General features: G+C 27.2%; 6 protein-coding genes across 12 annotated transcripts in view; 3 read left to right on the forward strand and 3 right to left on the reverse strand.

Annotated features, from left to right (window-relative positions):
* Positions 1–2,253: 2,253 nt before the first annotated feature.
* Positions 2,254–7,789, forward strand: LOC107998758 (vacuolar protein sorting-associated protein 11 homolog). 4 transcript variants are annotated; one of them, XM_017058193.3, is made up of 16 exons: positions 2,254–2,423; positions 2,529–2,597; positions 2,697–2,870; positions 2,942–3,138; positions 3,213–3,471; positions 3,550–3,701; positions 3,780–4,013; positions 4,157–4,457; positions 4,530–4,718; positions 4,776–4,898; positions 4,992–5,119; positions 5,195–5,407; positions 5,479–5,651; positions 5,728–6,025; positions 6,096–6,406; positions 6,508–7,789. In XM_017058193.3, exons 1-16 carry the CDS (start codon positions 2,409–2,411, stop codon positions 6,927–6,929), a joined length of 3,258 nt encoding a protein of 1,085 aa, XP_016913682.2. In that variant the 5' UTR covers positions 2,254–2,408; the 3' UTR covers positions 6,930–7,789. The 4 variants fall into 4 exon arrangements, with proteins under 4 accessions (XP_016913682.2, XP_016913683.2, XP_028522938.2 ...); XM_017058194.3 differs by having other exon boundaries at positions 6,096–6,388; XM_028667137.2 differs by having other exon boundaries at positions 2,260–2,452.
* On the reverse strand, positions 7,251–8,688 carry LOC107998759 (uncharacterized). Its single transcript, XM_017058195.3, has 2 exons — positions 7,819–8,688; positions 7,251–7,754 (listed from the first exon to the last, which is right to left on the reverse strand). Exons 1-2 carry the CDS (start codon positions 8,686–8,688, stop codon positions 7,464–7,466), a joined length of 1,161 nt encoding a protein of 386 aa, XP_016913684.1. The 3' UTR covers positions 7,251–7,463.
* Positions 8,689–8,957: 269 nt separating this feature from the next.
* Positions 8,958–13,003, forward strand: LOC114577667 (activating signal cointegrator 1 complex subunit 2). The gene is made up of 14 exons (XM_062084559.1): positions 8,958–9,104; positions 9,242–9,319; positions 9,571–9,731; positions 9,854–10,232; positions 10,317–10,519; positions 10,625–10,810; positions 11,002–11,157; positions 11,242–11,332; positions 11,407–11,574; positions 11,636–11,767; positions 11,855–12,015; positions 12,160–12,280; positions 12,423–12,612; positions 12,700–13,003. The coding sequence occupies exons 1-14, from the start codon at positions 9,063–9,065 to the stop codon at positions 12,837–12,839; spliced, it is 2,208 nt and encodes a 735-aa protein (XP_061940543.1). The 5' UTR covers positions 8,958–9,062; the 3' UTR covers positions 12,840–13,003.
* On the reverse strand, positions 11,286–14,399 carry LOC107998765 (bridging integrator 3). 2 transcript variants are annotated; one of them, XM_017058200.3, is made up of 4 exons: positions 14,051–14,399; positions 13,861–13,968; positions 13,625–13,799; positions 11,286–13,560 (listed from the first exon to the last, which is right to left on the reverse strand). In XM_017058200.3, the coding sequence occupies exons 1-4, from the start codon at positions 14,056–14,058 to the stop codon at positions 13,051–13,053; spliced, it is 801 nt and encodes a 266-aa protein (XP_016913689.2). In that variant the 5' UTR covers positions 14,059–14,399; the 3' UTR covers positions 11,286–13,050. The 2 variants fall into 2 exon arrangements, with proteins under 2 accessions (XP_016913689.2, XP_061940550.1); XM_062084566.1 differs by lacking the exon at positions 13,861–13,968 and having other exon boundaries at positions 14,051–14,213.
* A 208-nt stretch (positions 14,400–14,607) lies between these two features.
* On the reverse strand, positions 14,608–15,582 carry LOC107998665 (DNA-directed RNA polymerases I, II, and III subunit RPABC2). Its single transcript, XM_017058041.3, has 3 exons — positions 15,381–15,582; positions 14,952–15,104; positions 14,608–14,886 (listed from the first exon to the last, which is right to left on the reverse strand). Exons 1-3 carry the CDS (start codon positions 15,407–15,409, stop codon positions 14,676–14,678), a joined length of 393 nt encoding a protein of 130 aa, XP_016913530.1. The 5' UTR covers positions 15,410–15,582; the 3' UTR covers positions 14,608–14,675.
* Positions 15,583–16,088: 506 nt separating this feature from the next.
* The window catches only part of LOC107998747 (facilitated trehalose transporter Tret1-2 homolog), an 11,491-nt gene continuing 1,749 nt past the window's right edge, over positions 16,089–25,830 (forward strand). The window contains exons 1-6 of one of the 3 annotated variants that reach the window (XM_017058166.3): positions 16,089–20,998; positions 21,266–21,326; positions 21,652–21,790; positions 22,337–22,393; positions 25,143–25,278; positions 25,450–25,769. In XM_017058166.3, coding sequence (XP_016913655.2) covers positions 21,740–21,790; positions 22,337–22,393; positions 25,143–25,278; positions 25,450–25,769 — 564 coding nt within the window. In that variant the 5' untranslated portion in view covers positions 16,089–20,998; positions 21,266–21,326; positions 21,652–21,739. The other 2 variants (XM_017058168.3, XM_017058170.3) reach the window with 2 other exon arrangements.

The following is a 25,830-nucleotide window of genomic DNA, read 5'->3' on the forward strand; positions in this document are numbered from 1 at the left end:
CGATAAAGTAAGATGAAAATGGAGGAAAGAATTCACAGTGGTAAAGTAACGATAAATTTTCTAAATTTAAATAATAAAATTTGCAATATTCTACAGCAATATTCTTTGAGAGGAACGAAATATCTGAACGGAGAAAAGAGATTGGAATCATTACAGTTAGATATTACTATAAATTACGTAGAAAAGGAAGGGAAGTAACAACGTAAACTGCGACCAGTGAATTCTAAGAGACAAAAATGATGGAATTGAATATGTCGAAAAGATTTGAGAAATATTGACGAATTCTATTGATGATTTCAGGAAATGAATGGCAAATTCATGTCATGAATATTTTAATAAAAAAAAGATAAAAATTCACGTAAATTTTATTCCATTCGTCTAAATGGATCTTAAAATCCGCCACGTTGAATGTAACAATTTTTCCTTAATAAAATATGTTGGTTAAAAACTAGTGGTGGTCCATAATCCCAAGAAAAGAACGTAATAAAATGAGAAACCACGACAGAAAATTTATATGACGATAAACCCACTGTCCTTAAATCTAAATCCTTACATAATCCTTCAAAGTAGCTTTGACACGCATTATTCTCAATCAAGGAATAAATTTAAAAAAAAAAAAAAAAGAAAACTATCTTTCCATTATAAACTCAACAAAACCGTTTACGGAACGTATTCACGAAACGTTTCACGACAAATTCAAAATCTTGAGAATGAAATGAAAAAAAAAAAAAAATCCATGTCTTTCGAATTCACGGTATCGCAGTCTACTACATTAACAATTTCATCTCCTAATGACATCATACGCAAGAACTTATCGTTCCGCAGAGACCGTGAAATCCGCGATAATTTTCTGACCCGTGAAACGATGCGAAAAATCAGAAACCATCGAGTTTTTCCAAGATAAATAGATCGTAAACGAGATGAACAGCGAAACTCGTTTTATTAATTAATAAACCGTGTACGCATGAACGTGATACAACGAAACGACGATCATCGTTCCACGCGTGTTTTGATTATTATATAGAAAGAAAGATAATGGAACGTTGCTCGTCCTGAATAAGAAACGATCGCAGACTGAATGAAGGAGGAACCGTGCGTTTTTCATTTTCTTTCTAGCGCGAGCACGACAACGGTACAAAAGAATTAAAAAGAAAAAAAGAAAAAAAGAAACAAATAGAGGAATGAAAGTGAAGAAATAACTTGAAGAGACGGAGATGCTCGTGTCCTCGTGGAAATTCGTACAAGGAAACGGATTCTTTTCGATGATCCGAAGGTTTCCATAATAATCTTTGTAAAAATTGATGAGCGAAACTTCTGAGAAACGATTTTTTTGTACGAATTTCGTACGAATAAAGTTTCATTGGTTGCTGCAGTGAATTTTATTCGAGGACGAAGAATGACGATCTGCGATAAAATTAATGAAATTTAAAGGGACTAAAAAGGAATGTGGAACGGCAGATGCGTCTTTCTTGGTCCTTCGATTGGTTGAAGTAAAATACCACAAAAAATGGAAATGGTGTTGTATTCATAATCGATTTTCAAAACTTTTCGTGACCATTTTTTCTTGATTCCCCCTGTCTCACGCAGGCAAACCTTGTAAAACTAATCCCCGATCCCGCTCCCCATCATCGACACTAATTGTTCGTCCTTTTTAACAAATATAACAAAACTTACGTCTTACTAATCGAGATTAGCGATGCGGAAAGCCCCAGTAGTTTATTCGAATTTTTGAAAGCAAGTAAAATTAGAAAGTTAAAATACTTGAAAAGGTCGAAAAACCTGCTGCGGCATTCTGTATTTGCAAAGTGTTTCATAATTCCTCACCAAATGACTTTTGCTTCAAAATGTCTTTAAATATATGTATTTTTATCTCAATTTTACAAGAGAGAACGATAATTTTAATGTCAAGATAATAAAAAAAGGTAATTTCTTCAGAAATCTTTATTTTCTTTTTATTTTGTTGATAATGATAAATAATAAATCTTTATTTTATTCTAAATTATAGAATTAATAAATATAGTAACAAGTAATAATAACAAATAATAATGAAAATAATTAATAAAGACAAAATTTTAAATCGCGCTATAAAAATTGAATTTAGTACTAAAAGTTTGTATAGGTGGCGTATGATTCTAAATTATATGAGAGCGACATCTCTGAGAAATTACGATCAATCAAAGTACGATTATCAATCGATATAGTAGAAGGTACATGGAATTTATATTGCGCGTGCGTATAAAATATGTCATAATCAGCTGATTAAATCAGATGAAAAGATGGCTGGCATGCAGCTGACTCCTTTCGGTGTCAGATAACTGTCAAAAGAAATAGCTTCTATCCATAACTTTTCGTTTACTATATCAATAAAATTTTGCTTCAGATGTGTAAATAGATAGTTGTAGTACAACATGGCATTTCTCGAGGTTCATTTAATAATCTATTGAGATATTTTGTATAATATTTTTTTTTGTGATTTATACTTAACCTCACTCTTTGTAGTTCAAGACAAAAAATCAATTATTTTTCAGTGGAGACGCTTCAATTTCTTCGATCTTAAAAAAGAAGTTGACGGTGGAAAAGTAGCTACGGCACTTGGTGTGAGTTACTTTCAATTCAAATGCAATTTTTCCTGACATTACTTTCGAATATAGGTTAAGATATTGTGCTCGATATATATCGTATATTTTGTTAATCAGGATGCTCAAGTAATAGCAGCTACGAGCGGTAATGGAACTTTAGTGTTCGGAGATAATACAGGCAATGTGCATTTAGTAAATAGGACTTACGACGTTATCACATTTCGCGCTTATGATCTTACGTTAACATTAGCTCAACAAGTTCAACATTCCACTTTTCTATTCACTATTGGTGTTAGTATTATTTCATTACTATTATAAATTTATCACAAAAATATTTGTTATTGAAAAATTTATTTATTTAGGAAGATGAACCAGGTTGTAATCCTACTATAAAGGTATGGAATTTAGCTAAACCAGATAAACAAGGCAATCCAACATGTGTCCGTATAAGTAGAGCTATACCAAGTTACAGAGGAGTTCCTGCAACTGCTCTGTGTGTGCATACTAGTCTTACATTAATGGCTGTTGGTTTTGGAGATGGTTCTATTATGCTTTATAGGTAAATTTATATAAATATCAATTTTCTTTTAATTTTCTAACAATATTTAATATATAGTTTTTGATTCTCTCTAGGGGTGATTTAACTAGAGAAAGAAGAAACAAGATAAAAGTTTTAAAAGTTACCAATGTTTCCATTACTGGTTTAGCAATAAGATCTAGTGGCAAACAAAATCATTTATTTGTTGCCACAACAAATAGTGTTTTTTTATATAATATTACTGTTAAGGATAAAGAATTTAAATCCTCCTTAGACACTATGGGTTGCGCTAGAAAATGTAGTGTTCTTGCAGAATCCATGCAAGATAGTCATTTCATGATTGGTCGTAATGATGTAATAATATTAAAAAAATTTCATTATAGAACATATAAAAAATATCCTCTTATTTATAATAATTTTATTTTATATTAGGCAATTTATTGTTACACACCAGATGGTAGAGGTCCTTGTTATGCAGTAGAAGGTCAAAAAATTATGTTAGAATGGTTCAGAAGTTATCTAGTTATTATAGCAAAAGAAGCTGCTAATGTTCCAAGAACAACTACCATTTCTGCGAAACCAAGGCAAGAATATTTCACATGTTTATAATTTTTATATTAAATAAGAATTAATTCTCAATCTATTATTATATCTATTTATAGTACTATAGAACCAATACCTCCAGGTGTAGATAAACATATGATCACGGTTCTCGATATACAAAATAAATTTATTGTATTTTCTGCATCAATGTTGTCTGTACAAGCTGTTCTATCAGAATGGGGTGGATTTTTTATACTCAGTGGTGACAATAAACTTTATAACTTGGATGAAAAAGATTTGCAATCGAAATTAGCATTACTTTTCAAAAAAAATTTATATGATGTATCTATAAGGTAGGCAATGAAATGTTAATTATAAATTAGTTTTAAAAATTATAAAAGTTATAAATTAAATTTATAAAAAACGTTTTTTAATTAAAATTATAAAAAATTATAAAAAACATTTTAATAATAATTTAATATTACATCATTTTTAGAATAGCTAAAAATCAACAATATGATGCTGAAGGACTTGTTGATATATTTCGACAATATGGCGATCATTTATACTCAAAAGGAGATCATAATGGAGCAATAGAACAATATATTAAAACTATTGGAAAATTAGAACCATCATACGTAATTAGAAAGTTTTTAGATTCTCAACATATAGATAATCTAACAACTTACTTACAAGCTTTACATAAAAATGGACAAGCAACAGAAGATCATACAACTTTACTATTAAATTGTTACACGAAACTTAATCATACAGATAAATTAAAAGAATTTATTATGGTAAATTATTGATTTGAATATAATATTAATTTTGAAACGATTATCTTGTATTGTATTATTCTATAATTTTAGACAAAAGATAGGGAGGTTGATTTTGATGTTGAAATTGCAATAAAAGTTTGTCGTCAAGCATCACCGGAAGATGCCTTATTACTTGCACAAAAACATGGCCGTCACGAATGTTATCTTCGTATTCAAATAGAAGATAAACAGGAATATAAGAAGGCATTAGAATATATAGCAACTTTAGAATTTGAAGAAGTATGTTCATGATATAAAAAATTTAATTCGTTTTATTAATTTTAATCAATTTTTTAGGCAGAATCTAACATGAAAAAATATGGTAATATTCTCATAGAAAATGTACCAGATGAATCGACTCAATTTTTAAAAGCTTTATGCACTAATTATAGGCCTTCCAATAAACCACTTGTAGATCAGGTAAAATTAAATGATCAAGAAAATAGATTAATAATGTAGACTAATAATATAAATATAATAAAAATACTATTTCTAATAATTTATTTGATTCAGGAAACATTGTATGGTAATATTTGTCAAGATGTTGATAAAGCTAATCCAGAAGATTTTATTCATTTGTTTTTAAATAGTTCAGAACGTCTTGTAGAATTCTTAGAACATTTAGTGAAAACTCATAGCAAGTTAGTATATTAATTCAGATATTAAAAAAAAAAATTCAGTTTGTATTCTAAATTAGATGTTTTTTTAATACATAGATGGAGTACTTTAGTATATAATACATTAGTAGAGCATTATCTTCATGTATGGTCAGCTTTGAATGATGATGTGACAAAAGTACAATATGAACAAAAAATTGTTCGACTTTTACAAAATTCGGAAGCCTGTTATGATAAAGATCAAATATTAATCTTATGCTATCAACATAATTTTAAACGCGGTTTACTTTTTCTTTACGAAGAAAATAAATTGTAAGTTAAAGTTAATTTATATAATCTGTTACAATTCGAAATTTTATTTATATTATATATATTATACATAGATATCAGGAAATATTACGATTTCATTTACGTGAAGGAGATAATGAGCAAATCTTAGCTACGTGTAAACGATTTGGACATCAAGATCCAAATTTATGGGTTCAAGCTTTATGGAGTGTTGCAAGAAGTAAAGAAGCACCAGCTAAACTTCTTGCAGATATATTAGCATACATAGGTATATATAAAATTCAACTTAATTATTTTAATCGTGTATAATATATTATATTTTTAAAAAAAAAAATTATATACAGCTCAGGAAAGATTATTATCACCATTGATGGTTATTGATGCAATTTCTACTTCACTTTCCTGTACCTTGGGAGATATAAGAACTTATTTAAATAGCGTATTATTAACAGAACATAAACAAACTCAAGCAGATATGGAGTTGACTGAAAAATATCGAGCAGATACTCAAAAAATTCGAGAACAAATAGAATCAATTAAAAGTAGTACTATAATCTTTCAAGGATCGCGTTGTAGTGCTTGTCATCATCAATTAGAACTTCCCTCGGTACATTTTATGTGTCAGCATTCATATCATCAACAGTAAGTATAGAGTATCAAATATAATAATATTTAAACATTTAAATATATCTTTGTTTTATTTTCATTATAGTTGTTTTCAAAGCTTTTCGGAAAATGAAAATGAATGTCCAGCTTGTTTACCAAATAATAAAAAATTGTTGGATATTATAAAAGCGCAAGAACAATCGAAAGATCTTCACGAAACATTTCATAGTCTATTAGATCGAGCAGAAGATCCATTTTCATTAGTTGCTGACTACTTCGGTCGCGGAGTCTTTAAAAAATTAATGGTGATCACTGATAATGATAAATCATTATCCACATTTGAGAAATCAAAATTAAATTATGGACCAGGTGCAGAAGCTAGAATCAGATTAACAGAAGGTAAAACTACAACGTTAGGTAAATAAAATTTTACTAAACTAAAAAATTTTATTATTTTTTATTATTTTATATTTGTAAAATATAATAGTATTTTTAATATAAATTAAATATTATTTTAGGAAAAACTGAAACTCGTCGTCCTTATGATAATTTTTCTACAATAACGGATGATCGATTGCGATCATTTCCAAAATCAGATCTTTATTCTTCGTCCTTAGAAGCAAATATCTCTGGTACAGCTAGTGACATATCTACCCCACGAGGGAATTCAAGAAAAGCTTCTCCAATACCTATACGAGAAGCTCGCATTTTAAATAGTACAACACCAAAATCATCGCCAATTCAGAAATCTTACATACCACCGAAAACACCAATTGTACCATCTAATCCATTTGGAACAGATGATTATGATGAATCAAAAAATCCATTTTCCGAAGATAAAGATGATGACACTAATCCTTTTAAAGATAACGACGATACAAATCCATTTAATGATGATGACGATGATTATAACAAGAACTTAAATCCTTTTGGTAGATAAATTGCATTTATTATATTCATCTGTTTTAATCATTAAATTTATAAATCATTAAATAAGAAAATCACGAAAAAAGATATTGTAAATGTTACTGTCATGTTACGTATGAAAGTGTAAATTCATATTAATTTTTATCAATATAATTAGAGAATAGTATAATTCTTGTTAGAGGACACAATCTAAATGTATCATGAATTTTTTATTATTTTTCCATTTTATATATCATATAATATTATTATACATCGTATAATAATGATATTTTTGGTGCTTCATGAAAATTGTAAAATGAAATGTTATAATCATATAAAAAAACTAAGACATATGTAGGTATATTAAATAATTTATTGTATATATTCATTTGTGTATATCACGTTTAAATTTTAACATATATATTCTACAAAATGTCTATTACTATCTTATTCATTGATATGAAATATGAAAAATACTTTACATTTTACAAAAAAATATATCTATTAAAATGAGTGTTTTCCAAGTAGTAATTAATAAATAAGTTATTCATAAAACAAAAATATCTAATTATATATGATTCAAAGTATGTTTCCATTCATATATTTGATCACTTATTCTAAAAGCATTCCAATAATCAATAGTTTCTGAAGATCGTGGCTTTACAGAAACAGGAGTACAATATTCATCAATAGATATAGGTGTAAAAAAATCAGAAAGTATTGGCACAACATCTTTTTGCCTTGGTTCTGGATCTTTACTACGAGTTAATCTACTTGGCAACTGATTTTCATCTATAGATAAATCCACCAAATTTTTATAAATTACTTCATCAAGTGGAAAATCTAAAGCAGTAGAAATCTGAAATAAAAAATATAAGAGAATAACTCTTGTTATAATTGTAAGCTATTATTTTTTTCACTACCTTCCCACTTATAAGATTTTTATATGAAGCTGGTAAATGTTCAATATCAGTTATAACTTTTTGTTTTTTTAGTTCATTTAATTTACTAATTGTATACATAATTGAATTATATTCTGGTTTTGCTAATTCTTTTCCAGAAATAAGTGATTTTACATGATTGTTTTCATCAATTTCTAAAAATTTTAAATTATCTGGTGTCTTTTCTATTCCTGAATTAATACAAGGCTTTATTTTGGAACCAATTATATCTCTTATTACAGTTTTTTTAACAGGAGTCTTAGATTCAACTTTTTTATATTTATAACATGGCATAACACCAACAATAGGTTTTGAATTTTTTTTAGTTGTAACTGAAATAGATTTTTTATTTGTAGCATTTAACTTCTTTGCATTAGTACTAGAAGAATAAAGTCTATTTTTATGTTTCAAAATATCTAAATTTGGAGATTTTATAGTTACACTCTTAACTCTTTTTTTATCAATTGTTATTTTATTTTCTTTTTCTTTTGTACTTTTCATGCAATTTTTCTTTGAAACATTAGCTTCTTTTGTTTTTTCATATTTTTCTGATTTAAATGTTTTGCTTTTATTTTCATTTTGTTCAATAGAAGTAGCTGAAATTATTATATTATCACTTAAAGATTTAATAGAATTTTTGGGCATATCAACTTCCTTAAAATTTTCTTTAATATTTTGAATGTTACTAGCATCGTTCAAAGGAACGTGATTATCAACAACGTTCGTATTTTTATTTTCATTATTACCAGATTTTTCATTTAATTTCATTAATTTAATAGGTTTATTCACTTTTACAATACTTATAATTTTCGGTTTATTCAATTTTTTAATATCTTTTTCATCAGTAGACATTTTAATATATAGTTTATAATATAAAATTTTAAATTATTAAATTCGTCAAAAGTAACATAAAAGAGCACTAGACATACAAATAGTCAAAACATAACCTCAAGACAAAGAAGTTTTAAATGGTGTTAAATAATTGATAGGATAGATTTTTTTAGTAATATTAATTCATAACAAAACCATAACGTTCATTTTCTGAGATTTTCTAATATTAATTTTTTTGCGATATTCAACTGAAAGGTCTACTAAAGATAGGTTAATTGACGAAAAGACAATCGTACTAACCGCGTGCATTGTTACGATTGCAACTTGTTAAAAAAATAATTTATTGCAATTGCAACTGTTTAATAACAATAGTATTTATAATATTAATAGTATTTATGACAGGAAATATATCGTACGAAAATATGGATTCTTACGAGGTAATTTATTCATTATTATTTAATGTTTAATTGTAAAAGTATTGTACATTAGGTTAGGTTAGAACAATGATTTATTATAAATATAATATTCTTATTTATTTAATAAAATATGTATAACATTTTTATTTATTTAACAGAATCCTGAATTTTTGCCACTGGAAAATTTAAAATTAAAGGTTAAAACTAATGGTGTTGTAGAAACTATAGATGCTTTGGTATGTATGTAAATAACAATGTTTGTAAATATGTACATTATCGTATATTATATTTTTATTATAAATAATATTATTTTATTATAAATGATATTATACTCATTTTTAATTAATAAATTTTATTATTTTTAATTTGTTTTAATTTATTTTTATTTAAATTTTGTTATATATTAAAATATTAAAAATTTTTAAAAATTCTTATGTGATCAATAAATTTACAATAAACAAAATTTGTTTTTTTTTAAACTTTTTAGAGTAAAAAATGGAAAAATAACCACTATTTCTTGCATTATGAAGCTCCTAATATATATAATGATGATGGAATTGAAATTCAAGGAGCAAAAGAACGTTGGGTGGAAATTGTTAATTATATGATTAATGATTTAAAATGGTTACTTAGTCTTCCATTCTATAGGTATAAAATAAGCATAATTAAAAAAAATATTGATTTATATTGAAAATTGAAATATATATATTTATATATATATTTATTAGTAGTATATTTGTACTACTTTGTATTATATATTCTTTATATAGGTTTTGGTCAAACATTATATTCAATCCCTCAATATTAAATACATTAGTATCTTTTCTTCAAGAAGCACCACCATTTTATGCTTTAGAAAATTTCCCTGCAGATATGCTGCAACTTTTAGAAATATTAAGTCGTTATGTACTTATAACTTTTACACGACTGATTACAAATAAGGAAAATTCAAAAGAATATATGGGCCGTCCTTTTTTTGGAAATTTATTATATGAGAATTATATATTTACAATTCCAATTATTTTTGATCTTTGTCAATTTTATGGTCGAGAAAATCCAAAAATAATGGAAAAAATTTTAAATTGTTTATTTATATTAGAACCACGGTACAATAATGATCTTCAAAAAACTATTCCTTGCCTTATAGAGGTGATATGATAAATATAGTTTATAAAATAATTAATCTTCTTTTAAAATAGTACTTAAAATAATAAATTTAGATTATTGATTTAGGCACTTGAAGATGTTGAAAGAAAGTTTGATCATTGTTCTATTCATACTAATGCAGCAATATCAACAAATTCTATGAAACTTACATTATTTAATTTGGAAGATATGATATTATATATTTTAGATATATCTTCAACTATCGAAATATTTTTGAAAAATTATCCTTCTGCAGCAAATGTATTTCATAAAGAGGATTTTATGAAAAAGTAAGTAATTAAACTATAAGATATTCTTATTATTACTATTACTTTCTTTATTTTTTTAAAATTATTTTTAATCTATTTATTTTATTATTGTTTTTTAATATTTAGACTTGTTTCAACATATGAAAATACAATTCCCGAAATGTATAAATTATTAGATGACTTGGCATATAATGATGAAAATATGCCGAAATATATGGAATTAAAACATCGTTTAGATGTAATAAGAATTGAAATTTTAAATATTTTTCATATTATCATACATGAACCAATATTAAATATCCAAGAAAATGTGTAAGTGCATAATTATATAAGTTAGAAAATTTCTGTCTGTCTGTTGTCTCTTTCTCTCTCTCTCTCTCTCTCTCTCTCTCTCTCTCTCTCTCTCTCTCTCTCTCTCTCTCTCTCTCTCTCTCTCTCTCTCTCTCTCTCTCTCTCTCTCTCTATTCATTTTATATTTAATGTGATATAATTATAACATCTAGAAATACCATAAAGGAAGAAGAAATTAAGAAACAAGTGGATGAATATCTTGATTTATTAAGTTCTGTAATTTCTGAAAAAGAATTTGTTACAGATTATGACCAATTTTATCCTATTAAGTCAGACTTATATATATTATCAACCCTTTGTCCCGATCCGTATCCTTTTTTTTTTAGTGTAAATATGATTATAATGATTATAGAAATAATATATTACAAAATTTTTCTTTAACAAATATTCAGTGATGAAATAAATTATAATTATATAGTGCAATCAGTCAATGCAATTACTGGTAAATCCAATGATTTATTAAATGTTTTTTCTGATATAAATGTAAGTATATAATATATAATAATTTTTATAAAATATTTTAATTAATATTTTTACAAAATATTTTTTTTTTATAGGAAGCTGTAGCTGGACCTAGTGGTATATCAAATCAAATGGCCATATCTGAAAATATAAATTCTTCAAATAAGAAACAAAAACCTATAACAAAAAATTTAGTTGAATTAGCTTCTCTTGTTAGTGAGGTTAAAGATATATTACATGATTTAGATGAATATTTCATTGAGGTAATTGTCTTATTATAAAAAAATTATTATGAAAATATATCTAATGAGATTGATTTTATAGATAAGTTTGAAGTATTATAATTATAATACAGAAGAATTAATAAATGCAATTTTAGAACAATCTTTACCCACAGAATTAAAAGAGTTAAAAGACTTAGGACATTCACAAATGTCTGCTTCACCAACTTGCACAGTAAGAGTATTTTATTATTAGATTATAAAAATAAAAAAAAATTAATATATTAAGTAATGTATATAATACATGATCTTATTCTTTTAGGAAACTTTAAATAATCAAAATTTAGATTGTAATTTTGAAACATTGAACATGTTTGATAATTATAATAATGATAGTAATGATAATAATGATATTAAATTTGATAATAATGATATTAAAACTCAAGAAATTATAAATATATCTAAAGATTATATAATCAAAAAGTAAGGATCAAAGATAATTATTATGAATTTTATATAATCCATAAAAAAATATTTATTTATAAATAACATAATTATATTCGATAACATTTATAAAATTATATTACTTTAAAGAATTTAATATAATTAAAACGAAATTTCTTACAGTTATGATCTTGTCACAGATGTTTATGATGACGAGTATGATGATACATATGACAATCGTGATGTACGCGGAAATACTCAAGATGATACTACTGAAATAGACAGGCCTTTTACTATACCAAGAGTTTGTATTTATATAATTTTATACATATATATTCTAATAATATTAATATACTATATAAATTATATATATAATATATATATAAATATATATATATAAATTAATTACATAAAAATTAATAACAATAAATAAATAATAATTTTAGATTCTTCGGGACAGACAAAAAGTTGAAACTGTAAGCGAATTAATATCAGATGATGATGATGATGATGATGACGATGATGTAAGGAATAATCAAAATGGGAAAGACTTTGTACAAAATCCAGAAGAATTACGTGCTAAAGCAGAGCAACGAAGACAAATGCGAGATAGTAGAATTGCACCAAATGTGATTGGTATAATTTGTTTATAATTTAATAAAATTAAAATAATCATTTATATTTATTAATAATATTAAAATAATATCTTTTATTTATATGTAGGTAATCCTAAAGGTCATGGACAAAAGAAAGACGTTTTATATAACAGGCAGCAGAAAAATGTTAGAAAAGCAAAATATGCTAATCATAATCGTCGTTCTGGTGCTCAGTATAAACGAAATCAAGGAATGATTCCATCATAAATTTAATTATATTTTTATATAATTATATTTTAATTTAAATTGTAAATACTGCCATATAATAAATACAAATGATACATTCGTACCTATATATATATATATATATGTATACATACATATATATATATATACATATAATATAGAATTCGATTCCTTTAACATTTAAATTCTTGTAATTTTTGTAAAATACTCATTTGAAAAATTCTTATAATTTTTAATGGTCTTTAACAATTGTAAGACCTCTTATTCTAGTTATTTGGCTGGCCATAGCTTGTTGGTATTCATTTTCAGGTATCATAGCGCTAGATGGTGATTCTGAAGCATTTGGTATTGGCATTAAATGTGTGAATAAGTGTGTTGTGCTTCCATAGTAATCTAATTGTATCATGATTAGAGCATGTATGCTAGGTTTGATGTATTCTAATCTTTTGTCTAAAAACATAGGTAATTCTACAAGTAATTGAGCATGTACAGCTTTTAATTCCTTAGCAGCTGTTTCTTCAGCTCTACGTTCTCTTTCTAATTTCGCGATATGATTAGCAGTTCTATCTTTTTTCTCTTGTAATTTTTTGACACGATTATAAGAATATTTCCAAGTAGTTACCAATTCTTCACGTTTAGTTATAGCTGCAGCTATTAAAATGAATTCATCTCGTAATTTTTTTAAAGGTTCTATAAAAGTTTTTTGACATAGAATTGCCATATCTTGCACGGTTTTCCCAATCTATTAAAAATAAAAAATTTTTATATTGCTTTTCTAATGAAATAAGAATAATTTATAAATTTACCTGTGTTGTAACAGAATGATAATTTTCCACAACTTTTCTAAATTCATCATTAAGATGTGCTAAACCACAAGTTGTTAAGTTTAATGTTAATCTTTGATCCGCTCGATCTAAATTTATTACAGCTTCTATATATTTTTTCATTTCTTTTGTTAATTTTCTAATTGTATCTTCGATACTAAAAAACAAAATTTTGAATATAAACAATAATAATAAGTTATTGAAAAAAATATATGTACCAAATGAGTTTTTGAACTGCGATATCTAATTCTCTGTCTTCTGAATGAGATAATAGAAGCGGTGCAGGTGTAGGTCTTTGTATTAAATGATTTTTCCTTAAAGGATTCCTATATATATATTGTAACATTATTTAAAAATACTATTACCTATTAGGTTAACAAATAATTATGATCAACGATAGTTACTTACCACGTCATATTATTATTACAATTTAAAAAATTTTATAACATTATGTTTTATTGGTAAAAATCGTTATATGAAAATAAATTAATATGATTATTAGTTATTAGGGAAATATCACAATAACGTATATCGTATTTGAGAATTTTATTACTATTATCTGAAATCGAATAGATAAAATTCAAGATAAAATGATTTACGTGGTTTCATATTTTACTATAATTATTTTAGTAATTTTTTTAATGAATATTTGAACATATTTCTAATAAAAATTTATTTAAAAAATATGTAATATTCGTAAATTTAAAGGTATTTAAAAAGTATTTAAAAGTATTTAATATATTTTCTAACCTATATAATCTTTTTAATTTAAGTTTAATGCAAATATATATACAATTTGTAAATTGCTTTTTTTTTAAGTGTACATTATAAAAATGATATAAATATAATATATTCAAAATAATATATTATATATAATATGTTTACAAATAGAATGTTTATATAATTATTAAAATACATAAGGATAAATAATGATATAAGGATAATAAGGATAAATATAGATATAATAAGTTTTGAAATTTTATTAAAAATAACCTTAAATTTACAATTTTAAATGTATGAATTAAAACAAAACTTAATGATCTATTATAATTAATTCATCTATACCCCAATCTTCATAACTATTATCAGGTAAATAACGTCTAATTATAATTGGAATTTTTCTTTGTTTCAATTCTTTCATTGCAATTTGTAATGGATCAGTTTCTCCTTCTAATTCCACCATCACAGGAGCACACATAGCTATTTGTAATGCTCTAGTCCCTAATACTCTTGCTCTTTCATATCTACAAATATAAGAAAAATATTTTCATTCTTTTTAAGATAAAAAATTTTTATATTATATATTTACTTTGTCATATATCTTGTTGTAATTCTTTTAGATCTTTGTACTCCTCCAGTAGCTTCTCCAGCTGCTAATAATTCTATATTTTCTCCATCTTCTTCTTGTGGTTCTAATTCAATGTTATCGTCATCATCCACATCATCAAAATCATCTGCTACCCTTTAAATAATAAAATTTAATAATTTCAATGTCATCATATATATCATCATATAAAAAGTAAATTAATTTTATATTCTATTAAATGTATTATTTTTTCTTATATATTTAACGTTATAAAATAAGCAAATTCAATAGCGTAAATTATTTTTCAAATAAATATTTTATTTTGTTTGAAAGATATTTATATTATTAAAATATAAAATAAATAGACAAATATATGACAAAAAAAGAACATTTACTATCAATAAATGTTCGATAAATGTAAATATTACTTACTCATCTCCATCAAAATCATCATCTGCCATATTTTATTATTAATTAAAAAAATATTTATATATATTATACAAGCAAAGTAGAAAATCTTATATACTTATTTAATATTTTTTTTATATCAGAATTAACAATCAATACGTATTACTGTTAGTACAAAACACAAGAAAGAATAGAGAAAGTAGTGACATCTTTAACGCTAACAAAAATATTAAAAATATCACTATTTTCGTGTTACTAGAACTTACTAGAATGAAAAATCAAAAAGTATATTTGATAATATAAAATAAATTGATAAAATATATGAAATAAAAAAATATACTCGAAAGTTTACTAATACGTTCAGTTTTTATAATCTGAAGTATCATTAAATAAAGTTATTTGATTTTTCATTCTATATCTGAAATCTCAGACGATTCGTATATTTTATTAATATCTAATATTTAAATAAAATAAAATTATAAATTTATCATTTTACATTGTATTAATAATTAGTGTAACATTTTATATTTTTATATTACGTTAATATTTTAATCAAGTATTTTTTCTTTTATCAAAAGTAAAATTATAAAAGTACAGTTATGAAGAAATAAATTTTCAAAAGTTTCTATAATTAATTAATATTTTTTGTGTAATTTAATTAATATTTATGTATAAATTAATTTTTTTCTAAGAATGAAAAAAAAGTTCTTGAGAGCATTTTTGTGATAAGCTAGATAATAGTAAAATGAGAATAGAAATAAAAATCTGGGAATCAGTATTTTTAAATATAATATATATAATAGAGTAATTAATTTTATTTTGCAAATGAAACACACATAGCAAAGAAATGGGAGGAGATAAGTAAGTAAGAATTGATCATTAGCACCATCTCATGCGTAAAAGATATATTTCTTCAATAAATAAAGTAACACAGGATAAAAATTATTAGTACCATTTTGAATGTCTGAGGAATCTTTCTAAAAGCATTCAAGAAATGGTACTAGCTTTCAATTCTTATCTTAGTTTGCGTTCGTTTTATCTAAAGAATGTCTTTATCAATCAAGAGATGGCATTTACTATCAAATCTTATATTATTTCTTATAGTTTTTATCTATGTTTCATCTTCGTTACTCTGGAGATGGCGCAAAGCATACTATAATTTTTCATCTATCTTCATCCTTCTTTTACTATTTGTTTTCCTTGTTTATATTTAATTTACAAATTCATGTGCTCAAGAAATTGTTGGCAAGATTTAATTTTATTATCTTATATCATAAATATATATATTCTATATATTTATATATGTAGTAGGAGAATATACTTTTTTGAATATATGTGTTATATAATAAATCAATTTTTTTATGTCAATTTTATATACATCGGGAATCATTATTTTTATATATTTATATAATTATGTATTTTATATATAAATTCGATTTATTCGAATAAAACAAGTATATCAAATTCCATAATTAATATTAAGTAAAATGATGAAAAAAATGTTTTTTTTTAAATGCAGAAGATGGCACTAGTACTCAATTCTTATTCTATCTCTTCCATCTTTCTTTTATATTTACTTTCTTCGTTTATATCTGTTTCATTTACAGTACTCTAGAGATGGCGCTAAATCCCAAATTTTTATTTTATCTGTATTTTTATCTCTCTATCCGCTATTCTTGTTTAGCATCACGAATAGATTCTCAAGAATCTTGTTGCTTATTCTATTGGATATATTGGAATAATTAATTTATACATAAATATTAATTAAACTATATTAAAAGATATTAATTAAACATAAAAATTTTTACAATTTATTAGATTTTTATTATTTTCGAAATAATATTTCCATTTTATAATTTTATTTTATTTAATATTAAATATAAATTAGATATTAAAAATGTGCATGAATCATTTGTTGAAGATATTTGTTATTATAAATTTATTATGAAATGATAGGATCATTTTATTTTCTTATTTTTATTTTCACGGTATTTTTTATTCATCAAATTTTCTTCGCATTTTAAAATGTTGAAATGTTATTTAAAATTAATATAAAATTAATAAGAAAGTTTTTAATATTTCAGTCAAATTTCAAAAGATACGCGTTTTTAAAGAAAATTTCGGAGTAAAACTTACTAAAGATTATTGAAATATCAATCGAATTTTAATTACGAGTTACACTACGAGAAACACATGGCGAATGATTTGCACGTTCAAAGTTTCAAAGTACTATTTGATTACGAACACCTATACTTAGATCGATAAAACACGTTGCGTGCAAAAAATATCAAGGGCACAGGTGTACTGTTACCATTCCTCTTTGTTTTCCGTCTATAAAAAAAGAAATAGAAGAAAATGAAATTGAAATCTTTCGAACGTGTTCACGCATTAAATCGAACAAGAATTCTCACACGTCAACAACAATATTCCTGTCCCTATTTTTCAAAGATTCAAGAATAATTTTTCAATCGATTCGTGATCAAAAAGAAATTCCTATTCTCTTATCATTTCCTTTATTCTTCTTCTTCTCTAAAATTAGATAATTTTTCCCTCCCATCTATTCCTAATAAAATTACAACAAGCTTTCCCATCCAAGTTAAACCAAATTGTTTATCCAAAATGTTTCAATAATTTCATCATGAAAGAATGGATCATGAAAGAAACATATTCTTGTCCTCTCTCCCTCTTCTTCTCCCCCTTCCTTCCTCCGCATTTTTTCTTTAAAATTCTTACACAACAACGTAATCAAGGAAGGAACGATGGAAAGATCGCGATATCATGGAATGGGGAAAAAACCTAGGATGAAATTTTTCCTCTGCGAAGCACGTGCGAAACACGAGATAATATTGGCGGATGCGTTTTAGAAACGGAACGTCTTATTTTTCGATTTCCTGTCAAAAGCGGAGCATGCTGACGCGAAGGAAGATCGACACTGGGGAACACTGACCTCCCTCTACTACTTGCCTTGTGTCCTTGGCCTTGAAACGAGAACGTGTTTCGGGAGATGAAATCCAACCGCACAGGTGGAACGATAATTGCTCGGCCGTCATAGCGAACGTAAGCCTCGGCTTTACTTTCGCTCCGTTACGGAATCGGAGAACTTACGGATGAGGAGGAGAGTCACGAGCGTTAGGTAACCATTTTTTTATCCCCATCTTTGCTCGAGGGAACGGGCGAAAAATCGATGGAAATCGATCGATCGATAAAGTGAAAACGTACGTGTGAGCTTCGGAGAATTATAGAAGAGAGAAAGAATTGTAGAGAATTATGGAAGAAAGAAATCGGCAGTATACAATTTTTCCTTGGAAAATTCGTTGCGCGGTGGAATATATCGAGGGAAGATGATTTCAAAATTTTTGAAAATTTTTCTAAAACGAAAGCGCGAGAGCGAGCGACTCGATGCATTACGGTTTCAACTCGTGCAAAGAAAATTATCCAATTTATGCCTCTGAACGAGAAGACCGCTGTTTACCGACGCAATTAATTTCAATTGAGTCGCGCTATTTTTCTCCGTTTCTATACGAAACCCGATACATATTTGGCGTCGGTACATTTCAATTTTTTTTTAAAGGATAGATCTTATATAAGATAAATGTATCTTTAATCTTAAACCTTGAAGATTAATTTAATGAAACTAAATTTCTTGTATGAATCGGATAGAAAATTTTCATGTCGTGTCGATAAGATAATTAATCCTATCGCAGATGCAATTTGACCGAGAAAAGAAATATGCACAAGACGCGTTGAACAAAGAGTATTAATCATTTTGATCCGCTTTTAATCGTATCCGAGTAACCACGTCTCTGATCCACGAAAAACCACTAAGACAATAATCGGTTTGACCTATGGCATCCATTCCCAAGGCTTGTTAAACGTAATAATTATTATTGACGTCCCATTCGTTTCCGTTTCGATGACTTTGAAAAATTTTTTCCCCCCTACACCTTTGCATTGTTTTTCTCAACTTAGACTCATAAAACTTACATACGTGCGACGGTATGTATACATTACATATGGAAAATTCTGATATTAAAATCAGTGGTTAACATTGTTTCATCGAAGTTTATTTATTCAAAAAAACGTCTATTCAAATTTTACTTAATTTATTTATTCACCTATTGAAAAAGAAAGAAAGAAAAATGTAAAAGTCATCATAAGCTAAGAAAGAAAAAAGAAGAATTTCGAAACACTAATATTCTCGAATTAACGAGGACGATAACGTAATAATAATCCTGTTAAAAAAAAAAATAACACCAATGTGACTACATTTAGAACATAAATTTTGAATAATCGGAAAATAAACGATAGAGAGAAGAAGAAAATTGTATCCAACATAAATTACAAACATTCATCTCTGAACAGAATTTCCATTTCCCCTCGAATGAACGAGTAAGAACTAAAGAAAGAATTACAAATATATAAACGAAAACACGGGGGAGGGGGAAAGAAGAGGGGGAAGCTCGAAGTCGAGATCCTCTTCCTCCTGAGATCATCGTCATCGTCAAAAATATGTAGAATAAAATAAAAACTGGAGAGTTGAAGAATCGAAGGCGACGGGAGGAATCGACGAAAGGAGAGAAAGGAGAGAAAGAAAGAAGAAGGGAGCGGCGGCGAGTGGCGGGCACCCACAGCTGCTCCGACTCCTGTTACCGCGTCATCGAGTGACGCCCGCCCGATTGCACGCGATACGCTCTGCCCGCCCGATGAAATCACCTTGCGCAATCGGTTCTTTTTTATCCGTGGGAATTCGCAGGTCCCTTATATATACATACATACGCGATTCGCGTGCCCGACACAAGCGACAGACAAGCGGCCGCTCAGCCACGGATGTGAATGGTGGGTCCATTCGTACCGATCTGGAACGAAGGAAGCCGCGTCTCGGCCGGTGTACACACAGTCACCAGATAAAACCGGACTTGCACTCGGTGAATAACGAGTCTCCGCGTGGCTGTCCTCTCGGCTGCAACAACGGCCACACTGTTGTGTACCGCACCGTTTCACCGCCTCTCGTTTCCTTCGGCTTTCCTTCCTTTGGCCGACGAGAGAGAGAGGAGAAAAATCGGATAGACGAAAACGAGGCGAAGTTTCACACGGAGAGAAGGCAAAGATCGGGTCGCGGAGCTTGTAGAAGTAGGAGGAGGTTGGAAAAATCGCACGGAGACATGGCCGAGGTGAAAGAGACAGACTGGTGACTTGAGTCGAGAAGAGTTGGAAGTTTCGAAGTTCGATAGAGAGGAAAGAGAGAGGAATAGGGAGGAGGATTTTTGTTGTTGTTATTCCAGTCGATCTGGAATGATCGTTTGGAGGAGCTAAGGAGAAGAGGGTAAAAAAAGGATTATTCTCGTGTGATTATTTTTATATACAATAATTCTCGTTTGAGATCTGAGCTTTGAGAGATGAATCTGTGCGAAGTGGAATTGAGAAATAAAAATTTCTTCAATTGGAGCCAAGAGAACAGCGTGTGGAAAAAGGTCTTGTTGGTTTACCTAAGTGATTTCTGGCTGATGACATTCTTCTTGGGAATGTGGGAAATATACACGTGGGGGGATTATATGTTTTATGAAGAATTTGACGATGATTACGAGCCATTAGATGCTTTGTAACTCGTGAGAAAAGTTATTTCTTCCCAGAATTTTCTCGAGGTAAATAAACTTTAATCTCTTAACATTTTATCGTTCGAAAGAAAGATTTTTATTCTTGCTTGTTTTCGAATCGTTTTCTAAAAAAAAAAAACTCCACTTAATGAACTTAAACGCTCATAAATCATCACGATTGTTAATTGATTAATTATGTATCATATCTTCACGCGAATTTATATCTGATGGTTCGCATTTAATCTCTTGACATCTCTAGATCATAAGACGCGATAAGCATGGATTATTATACTAATTAAATATTTTATAACGTAGAGCATGGATTTCAAGAACGTGTTCGAAGATCTTGAACCGTATAGAAAATTGACAACACATGGTAAGAATATATATGTATATGTCGCGTGTGTGAACTGTTTAAGAGAACGTTATGATTGAGAAATGGTATAGTTGGTTGTGAATAATCGAGTAGAGCTGTTTGTGAGATCATCGTACGAGGATCGTGTGTACACACAGCTATAAAAATTATCGTCGAGTCGTTGTTGCCATTTTTTTCTTTCGAGTTCGATCTTAATCTGAACGAGTTCATTTACTTTCATTCGTTGATCTCGCATCATGTTAATTATGTACGATCATCGAGTATTAACAAGTTTTCGAAACGGAAAGTAATATTCAAAGTTTTAAACGAAAATTTCTGTTTGCAGAAGAATGGTGAATCGAAGGATTGAATAGGAAGAAAATCGTAAAAATCGATCCTGAAAAAAAAAGAGAAAATATCAAAAGAAGATAAAAATGATCGTCGCAAATGGAATAAATGGACACGTGGAGGAATATTTGGATAAGGTGATTTATTATCTGAAAAATATCTTTGTATGATTTTGCTTTTCCGTCTTAATCGGATTTAGATAAATTTTTACATTTCGATAAATTTTTAAATATCGATGTTAATAATTTAGCACCGTTCGATTCGAAGGTGCCAATTTTTTAAACAATCAAATATATTTAACGTTTTTGAGAGAAATTATATCGAGTAACGTATTTCTAAATTTGTATTAAAAAAATATTGATTTATTGATCGAATTTACTGATCGAATATGAATAAAATAATTAATTAATGAATTTAATTAATGAATTTAATCTTCTGCTTATTATTTTAATTATTACCTATTTTGATATGAAATGGTTATCAAGAAACGAGACTTATTCCATTATGTAATCCATATATATATGTTATCATTTTTAAACGCTAAAAAGAAAGAAAAAAAAAAAAAAGGGAAAAAAGCAAATAAAAAACCAAGACTTATGTATTACTTACATAAATCTTTGATATCGAATAGAAATAACACGCAAAAGAATGCAATATATTCTGAATAATAAATTTCCTTTTAGGTCGAGGTGAATGCGGAGGAGGAAAAGAGAAGGGAGAAGAAAGGAGTCACGTATCAGGTAGAAGTTTTTTTTTTCTTTTTTTTCTTTGGAGTTTCTAAACAAATAATTTAAAGAAGCGAATCAATGTTATTTTTTCATCGACTACATGAATTCTAAATAAGCGATGATGTCTAAATCAGAATTGCAAATATTATTTTGCACAAAGAAATCTTATGTAATAAACGGCTTCGTGTTAACATGGTAATGACTTTGAACAATTATAATGTAAACTAAAATATGAAAAGAAAATAAAAAAAAAATGGAGAAAAATTTTGCTATTGTCGAATACAATTAAAACGAAAATTTAATAATAATATAATAATAATTTCTATCGAAGATCTTAATATTTCGTATAGAAAATAAATTATTATTTATCTGTAAACTGGATCGAAACTTTATTTTTTCTAAAGATAAAAGCATAGAAAAAAAAATAATTATGACGATTATGATAAAAAAAGAGAATAATTCTAAATAATTTGTTTTTTTTTTTGCAATGTCGACGAACGTTTATATCAATTTTACTTTAGAAATAAAATCATGCGTTATTATTATTACGACTTGTAACTTGTTTTGCCAATCATAGAATGTTTCATCACAATTAATTTAATCAACGTTTAAACGATATACAATAAATAAGATTCAGAATTCATTTGCCAATTGAATACACACACGAATAACGATTTTGGAATTAAATTGAAATAATGAAAACTGTAAAATATTATTTTTAAACAAACGAGATAAAACGTCATTTGTTTAATGATACCGAGCTATATATTTCTTATCTGTATACAGAGTCGAACTAAATAGTCTTGGAAAATTTACGAGTATTTGTTTTTTACTTAATAGTTATCATTTGCGAATTAAAGCGGTGAATAAGTAATGTAATTGGTCCATCGTCGTCCCTCTAAAAAATTAAATAAAATCGTATCGAGTTCAATTATTTACAATTGATATATTTATATATCGATAATATTCATCGAGTTTACTATTATACTATTTATTATATCATTCATTGTAATTGAAAGATTCAATGTATTATTGATTTAATAAAAATTTATTAATAAGTTATAAATATTTTCTCAATTGGTGTTTTGACATGTGATTTATATTTGAGATGTTATAGCATACATGCTCGAGACTCTTTCTAGACCTTTGATCTTCAGAAATAATCTAAAGAAATGTTGTGGCTAAAGAAATTAAAAAAAAAAGAAAAAAATACGGATCGCTAGTTTTTAACATTGTCAAATGCGAAAATGTATTTTTCAAGAATTCCTTTGACGATCAGATCGAATTACGAATATTCGCGAAAAGAAATATTGAAAGAAAATCGAGATCTATCCTATGAAAAAAATTCCAAACACCAACTTGTTATTTGCGCAACGAATTAAACAAGATACTTGATATCACAGATATTAAATTAGTAAAATTTTTTGCTTTCTATTTGTTAAAAATAGATTCGCTTTTCTTCGATCGAAGTTGCTCGTAATTATTCGTTGATCTCGTGAAAGAGATAAATAAAATATAATTATCAAATTATAATAATATTTTTGAGTTTTTTTTTTCTAAAAAAAAATTGAAAAATTGTTGAAAAATTGTTTAATAAATACTTGATATTGACAACGAAAACAAAATAAAAGTGAATACTATAAATATAATTTCAATTATAAATAATATAAATAATTGTAATTATTTAAATATATGCAATTGCAAAAATGTAAAATTAGTTACAATTACATAAATATGTTAAATGCAGACTAGTGCAGATACAAAATAACTTAGCATATATATATATATATATATATATGTATATATGTACATATATATAGTATTAGAGAAAGAGTTTTGCGTAACTCGAAATATTATCGTTTAACGTTGCTTTACGTAAACTTGTTGGTGACATTTCAAGGCTTGATTTAATTATTCCTCCGGATGTCTTGCTCGTCTTCTCTTTGAACCTTCATCCCAAACCGGTTTCGATATTGGTCATATAAGAGCAGTCTCGTCGATAGTAGGGTTGTTTGGGAAAAAAAATCCCCTCGATTGACTGGCATTTATTCAACTTTGCTTCTCGACACACTCGTTATGCGTTCTTTTATATTTTATCTGTTCTAATCGCATTCAAAATCGCGGGGAAATATGATATTAGAACGATATTCATCCAATTCTTCGATCTTTCATAAATTTCTTTTTTTTTTTCACTCTAGAATTCAAGAAAATGTTAATTTGATTTTGAAGTAAAAATGGAAATGTTTGTTTTGTCGATAGCAAATTTTATCAAAAAAAAAAAAAAAAAAAGAAAGGAAAGAAAATACTTGAATCAATTTCATTTTTTTTATCATCAAAATTATCTATCAGAATTCGCTATTCATTGATACCTCTAATCAGCATTACTCGAAGAAATAGCCAATCAGATGATTAATATGATAATCATTTGAATTGATCATGATATTTAATGATGTCATCGTTCATCGATTATCGATAAATTAACGATTAAAAATAATAAATTTTTTTATAACATGATATATAAGATAATTATACAATTAATCGAGTATTAAAATTTATAATATCGATTACGAATGGAACGAGAAACGGATTTTTCCATCACGAATCAGATGCAAAAGATTTATGTAACAAGAACGTTATGATAGGATAACTTCGTTGAAGATTAATTAACTTCTTTCTTCAAACTTCTTGCTTATTCTTTTTTTTTTGTATTAACTTGTAATTAAAATCTTTGGAATATATTCTAAAATATATTCGTTTGCAGATACTAATGGTTCTCTGCGCTAATTCTTCGATCCTGGGTCCATCCATGGCTTTCGGCTATAGCGCAGTGGCATTGGAACCGATGATGGCACCTAGTAGCGACGTGAAAATCGACAAAGTTGAAGCAAATTGGATTGGTCGGTATCATTTTTACTTTTTCTTGATCTCGATTGATTTAACCATTAATCCTCAACGATATTTATAACAAGATGAGAATTAAAAAAAAATATTTTACATCGATATACCGTAAATTTTCTTAGAATAAATTTAATTGAACACGTTTGAAATTAAAAAAATATAATCCACAGCCACAGCTACAGCACTGGGTATCCCACTCGGTTGCATTGTATCTAGTTACACTATGAGGCGGGGAAGAAAGTTGAGCCTGTTGATAACGTCGATCGTGTCCATCGTTGGATGGTTGCTCATTTATCTCGCTGGAACATACGAGCAGATTCTTGTGGGCAGAATTATTTCCGGAATCGCGACCGGAATGGCCTCGGTCCCAGCCACCGTTTATAGCGCGGAGATTTCTTCTCCAAAATGGCGATCGACCATGGTCACGTGGACCAGCGTAACCATCGCTATTGGCGTTTTGATCGTTTACATTTTTGGCTATGCGTTGAAGGTAAATATATAAATACATATACACACATATACATATATCGCATCTCCTTCGAACGAACCTT

Source organism: Apis cerana, linkage group LG14, assembly GCF_029169275.1.
Source record: "Apis cerana isolate GH-2021 linkage group LG14, AcerK_1.0, whole genome shotgun sequence".
NCBI lineage: Eukaryota > Metazoa > Arthropoda > Insecta > Hymenoptera > Apidae > Apis > Apis cerana.

Excerpts from the sequence above, each read along its gene's own strand:
- LOC107998758 (XM_017058193.3), top strand. Across the intron at positions 4,719-4,775 it reads CAACTTTAGAATTTGAAGAA|GCAGAATCTAACATGAAAAA; the intron begins GTATGTTCATGA and ends TCAATTTTTTAG. Across the intron at positions 5,120-5,194 it reads TTAGTGAAAACTCATAGCAA|ATGGAGTACTTTAGTATATA; the intron begins GTTAGTATATTA and ends TTTAATACATAG.
- LOC107998759 (XM_017058195.3), bottom strand. The coding sequence starts at position 8,688 with ATGTCTACTGATGAAAAAGATATTAAAAAATTGAATAAACCGAAAATT. Across the intron at positions 7,755-7,818 it reads AAAATCTTATAAGTGGGAAG|ATTTCTACTGCTTTAGATTT; the intron begins GTAGTGAAAAAA and ends TTTTTATTTCAG.
- LOC114577667 (XM_062084559.1), top strand. The coding sequence starts at position 9,063 with ATGACAGGAAATATATCGTACGAAAATATGGATTCTTACGAG. Across the intron at positions 11,333-11,406 it reads ATGTTTTTTCTGATATAAAT|GAAGCTGTAGCTGGACCTAG; the intron begins GTAAGTATATAA and ends TTTTTTTTATAG. Across the intron at positions 12,016-12,159 it reads AAAGATTATATAATCAAAAA|TTATGATCTTGTCACAGATG; the intron begins GTAAGGATCAAA and ends AATTTCTTACAG.
- LOC107998765 (XM_017058200.3), bottom strand. Across the intron at positions 13,800-13,860 it reads GCAGTTCAAAAACTCATTTG|TATCGAAGATACAATTAGAA; the intron begins GTACATATATTT and ends TTTGTTTTTTAG. Across the intron at positions 13,561-13,624 it reads ATCATTCTGTTACAACACAG|ATTGGGAAAACCGTGCAAGA; the intron begins GTAAATTTATAA and ends TATTTTTAATAG.
- LOC107998665 (XM_017058041.3), bottom strand. The coding sequence starts at position 15,409 with ATGGCAGATGATGATTTTGATGGAGATGA. Across the intron at positions 15,105-15,380 it reads GATGATTTTGATGGAGATGA|GGTAGCAGATGATTTTGATG; the intron begins GTAAGTAATATT and ends TATTATTTAAAG. Across the intron at positions 14,887-14,951 it reads ACAACAAGATATATGACAAA|ATATGAAAGAGCAAGAGTAT; the intron begins GTAAATATATAA and ends TTATATTTGTAG.